Here is a 16,420-nt window from a genome sequence, read left to right as displayed (position 1 = left end):
CACCCTCGGCGCGGTTCTCAGGAAAACCCCAGAGAACCGGCCGGAAATCACAGCAAGGTTAACAAACACACTCCCCCCTCAATAAATGTACAAGGGACCCCTGAATAACGTCTCAATACTTAGCTTATGAGACGCAGGGCCAAGTCCCTGGGGGGGGGGTTAAACGCTCCGTCCGGCAGGATCCTGACAGGGCTGCGGATGGAGACCGGTCTCCTGCAAAGCAGAGAGAACCGTGATGGCTCCCACTTCAAGCCAGAGCCCCAGGGGATGGTGAAGGAGCGCGGCATGTGAAGGCTCCAGCCTTGTAAAGTCAACCTTAACAGCACCGCCGACACAGTGGGGTGAGAAGGGACATGCCGGGAGTCCAGACTGGACCCGCTTTTCTTCCAAATCTTTGAAATCAAAAAATCAAAAATCAGAGAATGTATGTGTGTGTGTGACCTCCTGAACACAAAGCATTGAACTGGTTGGATTTGTCATCCGGGGGGTGTATATGCTCGGAGGGAGGAGCTACACTTTTAGTGTAGTACTTTGTGTGTCCTCCGGAGGCAGAAGCTATACACCCATGGTCTGGGTCTCCCATAAGGAACGATGAAGAAAATTAGATTTTCTTCATTTTTGTGCTGAACATAAATCAGAAAACTCCTAATACATCTGATATTTAATAAAAAATACCATAATAAATTAAAGTAAGACCCTTTTGGATCCCGTCAGCAGCCCTCGACTTCAGCAAGTCTAGGCCTTTTCTATCAAGCGAGAAGACCTAGTGTCTTGTGTGTAAAGTTAAGTTCAGCCAAAGGGAACTGAAGAGGTCGAATTCTCCAAAGCCACAAATGAGCCATACTTCTGGAACACAAGTCATCTTGTGCACTTTCTTACTCTTTCAGTTCATCGATGATCTTCTGCTTCTCATTAATCTCATCCCGGAGACGGGCCAGCTGCTTGTGATGGGCCTCGCGGTGGCTTTCCATCTGCATCTCCAGGACCTTCTAATACAAAGGGGAATGTGACATGACTTTGTACAGAAACAAGCAAACTCTACACATCTCAAAGTCCATGAAAATATAGCATTCGTTATGAAGTGGGCTTACTCTACTCATCATTTAATATTGACGGGTTGTTCCTTCTAAATATCGGTTGTAGAGCACATTCAGAGTTTTCCACTAAAAGTCAATAATGGCATATTGCCAGGATATGCTGATCGGGAAAACCAACGTCCAGGACTTCTATTGATCCCCAGAGCAAAGAATTTTTCAGCACTAAGTAAATAGCCCCTTCAGCTTTTCACCCTCAAGCCTGGCAGATGTAGAAAATATAGAAAATACAGAACGTGCCCCACTCACCACTGGGAGCAGCAACACATGTCAATCAAAATTCTGTGCGGAAGATGTTTTACAGGATTTTACACAACTGGTTCTAAGAAAAGAACTGTTATATAATAAAAAAAATAACAGCTAATCACTGGCCTCACTGCTGACATTTGCACAAGAACCACTGAAGCATGTGATTGGCTGCAGCGGTCAGGTAACTGATAAATGGACGTCATCCCTTTCAGTACTGATCATTAAAAAGGAGGACTGGAGTGGTTCGTGATTTTTATTTCTTCATTGCATAACACTCTCTACCTTTCGGGGATTTTGTAAAATCCCAGATGATCCACTTTAATTTTATAATATATGTGTTTCTGAATAATATAGATTCTGTCTGAATGCAGCAAGCACTGCGGGAGCTAATTTAAAGGGAATTTGTCAGCAGGTTTTTGCTATGTAATCTGAAAGCAACATAACACAGGGCAAGAAAACCTGATTCCAGTGATGTGTCATTTATTTGACTGCTTGGAGCAGTTTTCATAGAATCCTTGTTTGTCTGATGTAGATGTAGCAGAGCTAAGACTTCTGGACCTTATATAGCCCCACCCAGAACCCTGACTGATAGCTGCCTGTGTACACTGTGAATTGTCAACGAGCTGCTGATCAGTGGTGGGGCCAGGTTACACAGGTTAGCCTGACTGCCTGGTACTACAGATGTAGTCCTGTAGTGATAATCTCCTGCTGATAAAATACTGATTGTACTGATACTACAATATAGCCTAGTAAGTGACACATCCCTGGAATCAGGCTCTTGTGTCTTATTTTATGATACTCTCAGAATAAGTAGCAAAAACCTGCTGACAGATTCCATTTACTATGAATTAATATGCAAGCATTGAACTGAATGGGAGCTGTATAGCCCTATATGCAGTGACCTCCATCTAGTAAGAGCTACAGGCCCATCAAAACGCACTTCCACCATTGGCACTGTCTTGATGGTAGGTGCCGAGATTATTTTGCTGACGCCGTTGTGTAACAATTAAATTTGCAAGGCTCCTTGCATTCAATGGCCCATATGATTGACGACAATTTGCCTAGCAAGTCACCAGATATACTGACCTTCACCTCACTGGCTTCCACTGCGTCCTGTTCTTTATCCTTCACGGCTACTTCTGTCACATTTTCTACCAAGTGAAAGAGACAGGTCAGACGGTGAATCATGTTCAGACACATCGATAATCCACAAAGGCCTCACATTATGATAAGTGTTGATGATTCTTTAATTGGGCTATAGTCAGCAGTGGGGACCGCAGGGATTTGTGCTCGGACCGATTCTTTCGATCTCTTTATTAATGACCTTGTGGATGGGATTAATAGTAAAGTGTCAGTCTTTGCTGATGACACCAAACTATGTAGGATATTAAAAACTGACCTTGATATCACAATATTACAAAACAAGCTGGATAAGATGTTGGAATGGGCAGATACTTGGCAAATGAGATTTAATGTTGATAAATGTAGAGTAATGCACCTAGGACGGAGTAATCCTATAACTGCGCATACATTAAATTGAAGTAAACTCGGGACTACAGAACAGGAGAAGGACTTGGGTATTCTCATTACAAATAAGCTGAGCAGCAGCACTCAATGTCAGGCAGCAGCTGCTAAGCAAACAAGATTCTAGGGTGTATAAAAAGAGAGATTAGATCCCGTGATCCCAATGTATTGTTACCCCTCTATAAATCACTTGTAAGGCCACATCTGGAATATGGGATCCAGTTTTGGGCTCCACACTTTAAAAAGGATATTAAGAAGTTAGAGTCAGTTCAAAGGTGGGTAACTAGATTATTACAAGGAATGGAGGCCTCCCATATGACGAGAGGTTGAAAAAGGTAGATATGTTTAGCTTAGAAAAAAGACGTCTCAGAGGAGATCTCATTTATATGTATAAATATATGTGTGGTCAATATAAAGGACTGGCACATGACTTATTTCTTCCGAAGACAATACTAAGGACCAGGGGGCACTCACTGCGAGTGGAAGAAAAGCGATTCCGACAGCTAAATAGGAAAGGGTTCTTTACAGTTAGAGCAGTCAGACTGTGGAATGCCCTAATACAAAATGTAGTAATGGCAGATACTATAACAGCTTTTAAAAAAGGGGCTGGATGATTTCCTCAGTACACACAACATTATTAGTTATAAATCATTTAGTGACAAAATATAACATTGGTGGAGGAAGGTTGAACTAGATGGACCTAGGTCTTTTTTCAACCTATGTAACTATGTAACTATGAGAAAACTCCCATGATGTACATTAATTTAACCTATACTCGTCGGACATACATAAACCAGAGAAATATTGTGGGCTGATCCAATGTAAATGAATACTGCAACCAATTGCCACAGTTCATCACAGTGTTAGTGCCACATTTCTGGAGCAAAACACTTTGAAAAGTCACAAAATGAAAGTTGTGCCTAAATGTTGCTTCATTTGGTGTTTTCCCGCCAGTCCTGTCACATCTGCCACAGTTGATGGGTTGATGCTTAGCTGTCAAATTCTTCACAAGTTACCGCACTTTAGTGGTGTAACATATGCCAGGGGTATAGTACAGTGCCTGACCAGAGTAACAGTACTGGCAAAGCGCACAGCGGAGCCCGCCAGCGAAAAGGTGAGCCAAGTTCATTAAGTGATGTGTGTCTCCTAATGAATTCAGAACAGCTTAATCCACTATGCCCCATTATTAAGAATGGCGGGTACAATGCCGGTCTTAATGAATGGGGAGATAATGGGAACAAAGGGGCTAATTTCTCTTTTATTGGAATGATCAGCTACACGGCTGCTTATTATAAGGCCTCCTTCAGACATCTGTTTGCTTTTCATGTACATATCCCATCTGTGATTTTCACAAATAGAACTTATACTCAATATAGTCTATTGTGCTTTTCACATGTCAATATTTTTTGTGGACCAAAACTGAAATGGACACATGTCCATTTGTAATCCAAGCCACGGATCACAATTACCAATACAAGTTTATGGATCCATGAAAATCACAGACAGCGCATGGATGGCATCAGGCTGTGTGCTGTCTGTGATGGCGAGAAAATCACTGATGAAACACTGATAGTAAAAACTAACCAAATACTGATAATACCTCGGATTCAAAATAGTGATAAAAATCGCTAGCGAGCGTACCCGCCCCCGTCGGTTGTGCGTCACGGGCAAATTGCTGCCCATGGCGCACAACATCGCTTACACCCGTCACACGGACTTACCTTCCCTGCGACGTCGCTCTGGCCGGCGAACCACCTCCTTTCTAAAGGGGCGGTTCGTTCGGCGTCACAGCGACGCCACACGGCAGCCGTCCAATAGAAGCGGAGGGGCGGAGATGATCGGGTGGAATATCCCACCCACCTCTTTCCTTCCTCATTGCGGGCGGCCGCAGGTACGATGTAGTTCCTCATTCCTGCGGTGTCACACGTAGCGATGTGTGCTGCCACAGGAACGACGAACAACCTGCGTCCTTAAACCGCAACGATATTTGGGAAATGGACAACGTGTCAACGATAAGGTACGTAATTTTGATAGTTAACGGTCGTTCGTGCGTTTCACACGCAACGACGTCGCTAACGAGGCCGGATGTGCGTCACGAATTCCGTGACCCCAACGACATCTCGTTAGCGATGTCATTGCGTGTAAAGCGGCCTTAAGTATCAGGAAATGCACAACCTGCCACTTTTCTATACATACTGTGCACAGACTATATACATTCTATACAAATACTGTGAACAGACTATACACATACTGCATCATTTATAGACATATCATGCACAAACTATCCACATTCTGTACAGACTGTCCACATACAGTACAAACTATACACATACTGTGCAGATTATATACATAGCGTGCAGACGATACACATAGCGTACAGACTATAAGCATAATGTGCAGATTATACACATACCATGCAGATTATACACATACTGCACAGACTATACACATACAGTACAAACTATATACATAACGTGCAGATTATACGCATACCATGCAGACAATACACACATTATACAGACTATACACATACCGTGCAGATTATACACATACTGTACAGACTATACACATACTGTGCAGATTATACACATACCGTACAGACTATACACATAACGTAAAGACTATACACATACCGTGCAGATTATACGCATACCATGCAGACAATACAGTCATTACACAGACCATACACATATCGTATACAGACTATAACTATACACATACCATGCACAGACTATACACATACTGTGCAGATTATACACACACTGTACAGTCTATACACTTACCGTGCACAGACTCTACACATACAGACTATACATATACCTCAAAGACTATACACATACTGTGCACAGACTATACATATACCATGCACAGACTATCCACATATTGCACCAGTTATACAAATACTGCACAAACTATTCACAACTTCATTTATGTACATACTATGCAGACTATACATACACTATATACATATTGCATAAACTAATTACATAATATACAAGTACTGCACAGACTAAACGCATACATATTATTCATGTACTATACAAGTTCTGCACAGACTATACACGTACTATACACATACTGCACATGCTATACATGTTCCCGCCACTGACAGCAGAGAACCTTCAAAGGAGTGCACATTGCGCATGAGGAGAGGATTCAGACGTCTTCAGTCACAGAGTGACATAGCGTGACTGAAGACTTGTAGTTTTAGACCGGATAACTCCTTTAACAGACTACAAGTGCATAGCTGCCAAAATTGGTTTGCGCTTTAGATGATCACTATGTGGATATTTGTTTTTTTCTTTTTTTAGTACCTCGACAGCAGCACAAACTGTGTATATTAGTTGTCCCCAGGATTTCATGCTCCATTACTATAGGTGTAAATGGAATTTTGGAATTATCACCTGCAGACTTGCACTTCTGAAATCTGCAAAGTACTAAACTAACAGGCAAATAGATGACATTTTATAAATCTCACCTCCTGCTGCAGTATTTTTCATGCAGACCCAACTCTGATGAATTCAATGGGAAAAAAACTCTTCAATCAAATCAGTAAACGCTGTAATGTTGCGTATTTTGCAGTGGATTGCAAGATGTAGCAAAATCTGCAAGTGCGAATTTTAAACCGAGAACCGCAATTTCTCATTTTTTCTCTTTTTGTAGCGGAAAATCCACAGATTCAGGCCCGTTTCACACGTCAGTGAAAAACACTGACGTTCTTCACTGACATGTAAAACACGCACATGTCCCTCCGTGTTCCGTGATTCACGGCACACGTGGGTTGTCCATGTGCAATCCGTGATCCGTGATCTCGTGATTGCATATGGACATTACTCACCTGCCTTCACTGCTGCTGTCCATGGTACTGATCTCCTCGGGTCTCCAGCGTCCGCCCAGCGCTCTCAGCACCTACATCCTGGTCGGGTTTTCCTGCTCTCATGAATATTCATGAGCCAGGCAGGAGCTGCCGAGAGCGGAGCAGGCACAGCGAATCACAGGCAAGGTAAGTTGAAAATATTTAATATGTCCGTGATTTTCTTGTACGTGTGTCACTGATCACACACGGATCACACCATAGTGTGGTCCATGGGGTCATCAGTGATGCCAGAGAAAAACTGACATGCCTCCGTGCAGAATCACGGCCACACGTGCACGCTGAGACACGTTCAGTGAAAAATCACTGATGTGTGAGCAGATCCATTGATTATAATGGGTCTGCGTATGTCAGTGACTCTGGTACGTTTTAAAAAAAGCACAAACGTACCAGAATCACTGACGTGTGAAAGGGGCCTCAATGTGTGTGGATTAACCCTAATGGATCATTCAGATGGTTTATTTCTCATACATGAATGAAAAGGTCCAATTTTCATCAGTTTTAGGAATAGGTTTTATTTTTTCCCATCAATGTTCATGAATGATTTTCTCATAGGCAAAAAAAAAAAAATCAAAACTTCTATATCCGTGACTCAGATATAAAGAGGACGTGTCTACGTTTTTCTGCTGACCATTTAGACAATAATTGTATGTGAGAAATAGGACATGTACATGAAGACTGAACGACTGCATGGGGCCTAATAGTTGTATACGATTACTTTCAGGGGCGTTCACAGACAGAGGAGGGCCACTGAGCAAGAACAATATTTTGGCCCCTCTTACAGTCTAGTAGCTCATCATAATGTTCATTTCCACCTGCTGCGGAGGTAGAAGTGGGGCTCTCACTTCTTGGTCCATCCTTACATCAATGACATGAGTACCCCTGATTACTTTCATATTTACTAGAGTGTGTGTATATGTGTGTGTGTGTGTGCGCGCGTGTATATATGTGTGTGTGTGTGTGCGTGCGTGTATATGTGTGTGTCTGTGTGTATTTGTGTGTGTGTGTCTATGTGTGTGTGTATAGTGTGTGCGTGTGTGTGTGTCTGTATATGTGTGTGTGTGTGTATGTATATGTGTGTGTGTATATGTGTGTGTGTATATGTGTATGTGTGTGTGTGCATGTGTATATGTGTGTGTGTGTGCATGTGTATATGTGTGTATGTGTGTATATGTGTGTGAATATATATGTATATGTGTGTGTATGTGTGTGAGTGTGTGTATATGTGTGTGTATGTGTGTGTGTATATGTATGTGTGAATGTGTATGTGTATGTGTATGTGTGTGTGTGTGTGTGTGTGTGTGTATGTGTATGTGTGTGTGTGTGTGTGTGTGTGTGTGTGTGTGTGTGTGTGTGTGTGTGAAAAGTTAGAGATGTACAAACCATATTCTTGTCAAAATCCCCCTCCTGATGTACAATGTCCTGATGTTTGCTGGCACCAGTAATTATGCATTGGTTTAATGGCAATTTATTGTAACATATTGACAAATACATAGATTGATCTCTGTGATTTTTCCAAATTTCTCGCATGTTCCCAAAGTATATTAGCATGCAGAAGGATGACTTGCCGGTACCTTGAGCCTGCATCTTGGCTAGTTCTTCACTCAGTGTATCATACGACTCTTCCAGCTGGCGTTTCTTCAGCTCTACGCTGTGCATGTATTCAGTTAAGGACCTGATCTTGGCCTCATGCTGTAAAAGAATGCAGGTCACAAATGGTAAGATGGAAATGAATGAAACCCTCTGTGATCAAGACTGATAACTTAAAGGGAATCTGTCAGCAGGATTTTGCTATATAAGCTGAGGACGGAATGCTGTTAAGAGTTAAAAAACTGTGCTTCTATTATCAGTGTGTGTGTGCTATTGCTTATGGCTTTATTACCCTGTGATTAGCATTACAGGACTAGAAACACATGCATGGCAGTCCAGCATGCCCCCTGCTCTGATGGAACACCTGGTAGTCTCATATTGAGAGCCTGGTATGGGCAGGGACAGCTCAGTCAGCTCTGCTGTGTTCCTGGATCTAAATTCTTTGGTTTTGTGAGAACGGCTGCACCCAGTAATCTATGTGATACCCTGTAGGATTCAGGGTCTCTTTACCTACATCATGCTGCTCTCAAATGAGGTAGCAAAAACCTGCTGACAGATTCCCTTTAAATGGATTGTCCAGAAATAAATAATTCATGACCTCTCCGATAGGGATGCTATGTTCCCCCCAGTAAATTGCTTACCCCCAGCTGCTGCTGATCGGTGTCATACTTTCACTGATCTCATATTGATAATATAAGTTGTAGATAAATCATCAAATGTTTAGTCCCAGAAAAAGGGAATTTTGTTTACTTACCGTAAATTCCTTTTCTTCTAGCTCCGATTGGGAGACCCAGACAATTGGGTGTATAGCTTCTGCCTCCGGAGGCCACACAAAGTATTACACTTTTAAAAAAGTGTAACCCCTCCCCTCTGCCTATACACCCTCCCGTGGATCACGGGCTCCTCAGTTTTGGTGCAAAAGCAGGAAGGAGAAAACTTATAAATTGGTCTAGGGTAAATTCAATCCGAAGGATGTTCGGAGACCTGAAGACCATGAACCATAAGAACAAATCAACATCAACAACATGTATACACAAAAGAACAACCAGCCCGAAGGGCACAGGGGCGGGTGCTGGGTCTCCCAATAGGAGCTAGAAGAAAAGGAATTTACGGTAAGTAAACAAAATTCCCTTTTTCTTTGTCGCTCCATTGGAAGACCCAGACAATTGGGACGTCCAAGAGCAGTCCCTGGGTGGGTAAAAGAATACCTCAATAAAAGGAGCCGAAAACGGCCCCCTCTTACAGGTGGGCAACCGCCGCCTGGAGGACTCGCCTACCTAGACTGGCGTCTGCCGAAGCATAGGTATGCACTTGATAGTGCTTCGTGAAAGTGTGCAGACTAGACCACGTAGCTGCCTGACACACCTGCTGAGCCGTAGCCCGGTGCCGCAATGCCCAGGACGCACCTACGGCTCTGGTAGAATGGGCTTTCAACCCTGAAGGAAGTGGAAGCCCAGAAGTACGGTAGGCCTCGAGAATCGGTTCCTTGATCCACCGAGCCAAGGTTGACTTGGAGGCCTGAGAGCCCTTACGCTGGCCAGCGACAAGGACAAAGAGCGCGTCTGAACGGCGCAGGGGCGCCGTGCGAGACACGTAGAACCGGAGTGCTCTCACTAGATCCAAGGAGTGCAAATCCTTTTCACACTGGTGAATTGGATTAGGGCAAAAGGAAGGCAAGGAGATATCCTGATTTAGATGAAAAGGGGATACCACCTTAGGGAGAAATTCCGGGACAGGACGCAGAACCACCTTATCCTGGTGAAAAACCAGGAAGGGGGCTTTGCATGACAGCGCTGCAAGCTCAGACACTCTCCGAAGTGATGTGACCGCCACCAGGAAGGCCACCTTCTGAGAAAGATGGGAGAGAGAAACATCCCGCAGCGGCTCAAAAGGCGGCTTTTGAAGAGCCGTCAGAACCCTGTTAAGATCCCAAGGATCCAACGGACGTTTGTAAGGTGGGACCATGTGGCAAACCCCCTGCAGGAACGTGCGGACCTGCGGAAGCCTGGCTAGACGCTTTTGAAAAAACACGGAGAGCGCCGACACTTGGCCCTTGAGAGAGCCGAGGGACAAACCCTTGTCCATTCCAGATGGTAGGAATGAAAGAAATGTGGGTAAAGCAAACGGCCATGGAGACAAACCGTTATCAGAGCACCAGGATAAGAAAATTTGCCAAGACCTGTAATAGATTTTAGCGGACGTTGGCTTCCTGGCTTGTCTCATGGTGGCAATGACATCCTGAGATAACCCTGAAGACGCTAGGAGCCAGGACTCAATGGCCACACAGTCAGGTTGAGGGCCACAGAATTCAGATGGAAAAACGGCCCTTGTGACAGCAAGTCTGGACGGTCTGGAAGCGCCCACGGTTGACCCACCATAAGAGATGCCACAGATCCGGATACCACGACCGCCTCGGCCAGTCTGGAGCAACGAGAATGGTGCGATGGCAGTCGGACCGGATCTTGCGTAGTACTCTGGGCAGCATCGCCAGAGGGGGAAACACATATGGCAGTCGAAACTGCGACCAATCCTGGACCAGAGCGTCCGCTGCCAGAGCTCTGTGATCCTGAGAACGTGCCATGAAGGCCGGGACCTTGTTGTTGTGTCTCGATGCCATGAGATCGACGTCCGGCGTTCCCCAGCGGCGACAGATCTCTCGAAACACATCTGGGTGAAGAGACCATTCCCCCGCGTCCATGCCCTGACGACCCTGCTTCCCAGTTTTCCACGCCCGGGATGTGAACTGCGGAGATGGTGGAGCCTGTGACTTCCACCCACTGCAGAATCCGCTCGACTTCCTGGAAGGCTTGACGACTGCGAGTGCCGCCTTGGTGGTTGATGTAGGCGACGGCAGTGGCGTTGTCCGACTGGATTCAGATCTGCCTGCCCTCCAGCCACCGATGGAAAGCCAATAGGGCTAGATATACTGCCCTTATCTCCAGAATATTGATCTGAAGGGACGATTCTATTGGAGTCCAGGTTCCTTGAGCCCTGTGGTGGAGAAAAACCGCTCCCCAACCTGACAGGCTCGCGTCCGTGGTAACCACGGCCCAGGTTGGGGGGAGGAAGGATTTTCCCCGAGACAGATGTGGGTAGGAGCCACCACTGAAGTGATGTTTTGGTTGCAAGTGAAAGAGAGATGTTCTTGTCGAGGGAAGCCGAACTCTTGTCCCATTTGCGGAGAATATCCCATTGGAGTGGCCGTAGATGGAATTGCGCGAACGGCACTGCCTCCATAGCTGCAACCATCTTCCCCAGGAAGTGCATGAGGCGCCTTAAGGGGTGTGACTGACTCCGAAGAAGTGACTGCACCCCCGCCTGCAGAGAAAGCTGTTTGTCCCGCGGTAGCTTGACTAACGCTGGAAGGGTATGAAACTCCATCCCGAGGTAAGTCAGTGATTGGGTCGGCGTCAACTTGGATTTCGGGAAATTGATGATCCACCCGAACAGCTGGAGAGTCGCCAGAGTGACGGTAAGACTTCGTTGACACGCCACCCGAGAAGGGGCCCTGACTAGGAGATCGTCCAAGTATGGGATTACCGAGTGGCCCTGAGTGTGCAGGACCGCCACGACGGATGCCATGACTTTGGTGAAGACCCGTGGGGCTGTCGCCAGGCCGAAGGGCAATGCGACGAACTGGAAGTGTTCGTCCCCGATGGCGAAACGCAGGAAACGTTGATGTTCGGGTGCGATCGGCACATGGAGATAAGCATCCTTGATGTCGATCGATGCTAGGAAGTCTCCTTGTGACATCGAGGCGATGACCGAGCGGAGAGATTCCATCCGAAACCGTCTGGTTCTCACATGTCTGTTGAGCAGCTTGAGGTCCAGAACGGGACGGAAAGACCCGTCCTTTTTTGGCACCACGAACAAGTTGGAGTAAAATCCGCGACCACGTTTCTGAAGGGGAACAGGAATCACAACTCCTTCCATCTTTAGAGCGTCCACCGCCTGAAACAGTGCGTCTGCCTGTGCGAGGGGTGGGGAGGTTCTGAAAAAAAGAGCCGTAGGTCGAGAGCTGAACTCTATCCTGTAACCATGAGACAGAATGTCTCTCACCCATCGGTCTTGAACGTGTGGCCACCAGGCGTCGCCAAAGCGGGAGAGCCTGCCACCGACCGAGGATGCGGCTAGATGAGGCCGAGAGTCATGAGGAGGCCGTCTTGGAGGCAGCGCCTCCTGCGGCCTTTTGGGGGCGTGACTTGGACCGCCACGCATAGGAGTTCCTCTGGCCTTTCTCCGGCCGGTTGGACGAAGAGGATTGGGGCTTGGCGGAGGGACAAAAGAACCGAAACCTCGATTGGATTTTTCTCTGCTGAGGTCTCTTAGGTTTGGACTGGGGTAAGGAGGAGTCCTTTCCCGAGGATTCCTTAATAATCTCATCCAACCGTTCGCCAAACAAACGTTCGCCAGAAAAAGGCAAACCAGTTAAGAACCTTTTGGAAGCAGAGTCTGCTTTCCATTCGCGCAGCCACATGGCCCTGCGGACTGCCACGGAGTTAGCGGATGCTACAGCCGTACGGCTAGCAGAGTCCAGGACGGCGTTCATGGCGTAGGACGAAAATGCTGATGCTTGAGAGGTCAAGGAAGACACATGCGGAGCAGAATTCCGCGTGACAGCATTAATCTCAGTCAGACATGCCGCAAAGGCCGGGGCAAAAGACGCGCCCGTGGCCTCATAAATAGACTTCACCAAGAGCTCTATCTGTGTGTCAGTGGCATCCTTCAGGGATGAGCCATCGGCAACAGACACAACGGACCTAGCAGCCAATCTAGAGACTGGCGGATCCACCTTGGGTGAGTGTGCCCAACGACCTCAGGTGAAAAGGGATAACGCGTGTCAGAGTGCCTTTTAGCAAAACGCTTGTCCGGGACCGCTCTGGGCTTCTGGACGGCGTCCCTGAAGTTAGAGTGATCAAAGAACGTATTGCGCGTACGTTTGGGGAATCGAAATTGGTGTTACTCCTGCTGAGAAGCCGACTCCTCTACAGGTGGAGGCGGGGGGGGAGAGATCCAACACCTGGTTGATGGACGAAATAAGATCATTTACTAAGGCGTCCCCCTCAGGGGTATCAAGGTTAAGGGCGAAGTCAGGGTCAGAGCCCTGAGCTCCCACGTCCGCCTCGTCATCCTGAGAGTCCTCCAGCTGAGATCCAGAGCAGCGTGAGGAGGCCGGGGAAGAGTCCCAGCGAGGCCGCTTAGCCGGTCTGGGACTGCGATCCGGGCAGGAGTCCTCCGCCTGGGACCTAGGGGCTATCCTGGGAGCGCGCTGCGGCGCGGACCGAGAAGGCCCTGGAGGAAACAAACTAACAGGGGCCGGGGCCTGTGAAGAGCCCGGTCTGGACTGCAAAGCCTCAAGCAGCTTAGATGACCATTTGTCCATAGACTGTGCAATGGATTGAGAAAGTGACTGAGAGAGTTTCTCAGCGAAAGAGGCCAATGACGGTGACTCTGTCCCTGCAGCCTGCTCAGGAGGAGCAGGGGGATCTACATGAGCCGAGGGGCCCACAAGTGCCCGAGGCTCCGGCTGAGCAAGCGTGGCAGGAGTCGAGCATTGATCACAGTGAGGGTAGGTGGATCCCGCAGGCAACATAGCCCCACAAGAGGTACAGGCTGCGAAAAAAACCTGTGCCTTAGGGGCTTTGCTCCTTGTGGACGACATGCTGTAAGCAATAAGTGTCCCTTAGGAGAGCGACCACTGAGGGTATATGGGAAAGGGTTAAACAGCCGTTCCGAATATATATAATATATGTAGATATATATATATCACGGCACCCTAGGGGAACCAGCACCGGGTGACCGGTGTGGGTTACCAACCGCTGGTGTCCTCCAGATTCCTTGTCGTGGGTCCCCCAGAGCTGTAGAGATGTGCAGCTGCAGCATACACCGGCAGAATGCCAAACATGGCCGCCGGAGCTCTCAAGGGGGGAGTGGAGCCATGGGCGGCACCGGCAAAAGGCGGGAATCTGGAGGCCCCATAGTGGTCAATGAGAGGGGAGGGGAGACATGCAAAGATGCTCCAGCCCTCTGTCGGTAATCCCGCCCTTCCCCCTGACAAGCAGGCCCGGGGGCGGGATTTTTCGCGACTAGGCCGCGATGAAGCCGGGGACTAAATTTAAGGCCGTGCCCGACAAGCAGGAAGTCCGATGAAAAAACAACGGACGGCGCTACTGGTGAGAAAGGCGACCTCTCTCCCCGTACCGTCCCCCCATGGGGACACAGAGTACCTTGAAGGTGCAGGGCCCGGTCCCTGGGGATGAAAACGCTCCGGTCCAGCAGGTTCCACCAGGGGCTGCGGATGGAGCACGGTCTCAGCAGGTGAATGACCGGTGAGGCTCCCACTTCTCCCAGAGCCGCATAAGGGATGGTGAAGGAGACGGCATGTGGCTCCAGCCTTTGTACCCGCAATGGGTACCTCAACCTTAACAACACCGCCGACATAGTGGGGTGAGAAGGGAGCATGCCTCTTTTCTTCTGTCATACTATGTATGATCCATTTTTTTTTTTTTTTTTTTCTATGAGTGGATGTGTGCCTCCTTCCACACAAAGCATAAAACTGAGGAGCCCGTGATCCACGGGAGGGTGTATAGGCAGAGGGGAGGGGTTACACTTTTTTAAAAGTGTAATACTTTGTGTGGCCTCCGGAGGCAGAAGCTATACACCCAATTGTCTGGGTCTCCCAATGGAGCGACAAAGAAAACCCATTTAAGTACTATCAGAACAATCATCTTTAAACTTTATCAACCAGTTTAGGACTGGGCCATTTTTTCCACCTCTTGGCTAGGCACATTTTCGTGTTTTTTCGTACATGTTTTTTTTCACGAGGGTATAAATTATGTAATGTTTTTGCATGGATAAGAACTAATTTTTGAAGTTTTTTTCCAATATTTGGGGCTTTATTTTGATGCCACTCTTAATAGTATGTTTTACTTTTTGGAGATTAAAGTTGTCCATTTTCGGTAAAAATAGTCTATATTTTACAAGGACAAAGTGGCACTAAACTCTTTGAGAGATTTGATTTTATATAAAGGATGTATAATTTTAGGTCATCGGAGGCAATGCTATAGCTATCATTTATACTAGTGGTGGCAGCTGGGTTTTTTTCTTTGTAGTTATTTTTTGTATACATTTACAATTCATATACAATTAATTTTTTTGCTTATTGCCGATTTCCCTGTAACTGGGGGGTTGACATCTGTAGCTATCTGCCACTATCCAGCACTGATGCGGGCTTCACACGGTACGATCTATTGTGCGATTGCACGAGCGATCGTACCCGCCCCCGTCGTTTGTGCGTCACGGGCACTTCCTGAAGGGGGAGGGACGTTCAGCGTCACAGTGACGTCACACAGCAGCCGGCCAATAGAAGCGGAGGGGTGGAGATGAGCGGGACGTAAACATCCCACCCACCTTCTTCCTTCCGCATTGCCGGCGGGAGCAGCAGGACCCAGGTAAGCTGTGTTCATCGTTCCCGGGGTGTCACACGGAGCGATGTGTGCTGCCACGGGTACGATGAACAACCGGCGCCATTAAAAATAAACATTTTTTGTAAAAATAAGCGATGAGTACACGACTCACGATTTGTGAGCGATTCTGCGTCGCTCAGAGGTGTCACACAAAACGACGTCACACACGATGCCGGATGTGCGTCACGAGAACCGTGACCCCCGACGATGCATCGCGCGATAGCTCATCTCGTGTGACGCCCGCGTGAGCACAGTGTACAGTGATCAGGACGGGATGGCAGGGACAGTAACAAACCAACTCTGCCTTCTCTAATGGAAATCCAGCCGTCTCTGACAGCTAGCAATACTATCCTTTAGCTGCATAGAATCTCTCTGTGATTTATACATGGGCCAACCCAACATTTAAACTTAAATAAAGCTTTCAATTACAAATCATCCATTTTAAGAAGACTTGCCAGCTCTCCAGATCTGTCCTGGAAAATGCTTGAATTCTCCATAACATCTTTTCTCAGGACTTTGTACTGTGCTGCTCCTGTTATTCCTCCTGGATGATACCAGTGTGGGTCTGTGTCCCTACATAATCTGACACTGCTGACAGTGTAGAGACACACCCATTCTGACAT

At 47.1% G+C, this 16,420-nt stretch overlaps 1 protein-coding gene across 3 annotated transcripts in view; it reads right to left on the bottom strand.

Moving 5' to 3' along the window:
* The window catches only part of KIF5A (kinesin family member 5A), a 259,310-nt gene that overhangs the window by 64,523 nt on the left and 178,367 nt on the right, over positions 1-16,420 (bottom strand). For 2 of the 3 annotated variants that reach the window (XM_075337080.1, XM_075337082.1), the window contains exons 17-19: positions 8,316-8,433; positions 2,430-2,494; positions 880-989 (exon numbers count right to left, since the gene is read on the bottom strand). In XM_075337080.1, coding sequence (XP_075193195.1) covers positions 880-989; positions 2,430-2,494; positions 8,316-8,433 — 293 coding nt within the window. The remainder of the gene's footprint in view (positions 1-879; positions 990-2,429; positions 2,495-8,315; positions 8,434-16,420) is intronic. The other variant, XM_075337081.1, reaches the window with a different exon arrangement.

This window comes from Anomaloglossus baeobatrachus, chromosome 2, assembly GCF_048569485.1.
Source record: "Anomaloglossus baeobatrachus isolate aAnoBae1 chromosome 2, aAnoBae1.hap1, whole genome shotgun sequence".
Lineage (NCBI taxonomy): Eukaryota > Metazoa > Chordata > Amphibia > Anura > Aromobatidae > Anomaloglossus > Anomaloglossus baeobatrachus.
The sequence above is the reverse complement of the archived record's forward strand: the minus strand, read 5'-3'. Positions and strand labels throughout refer to the sequence as shown.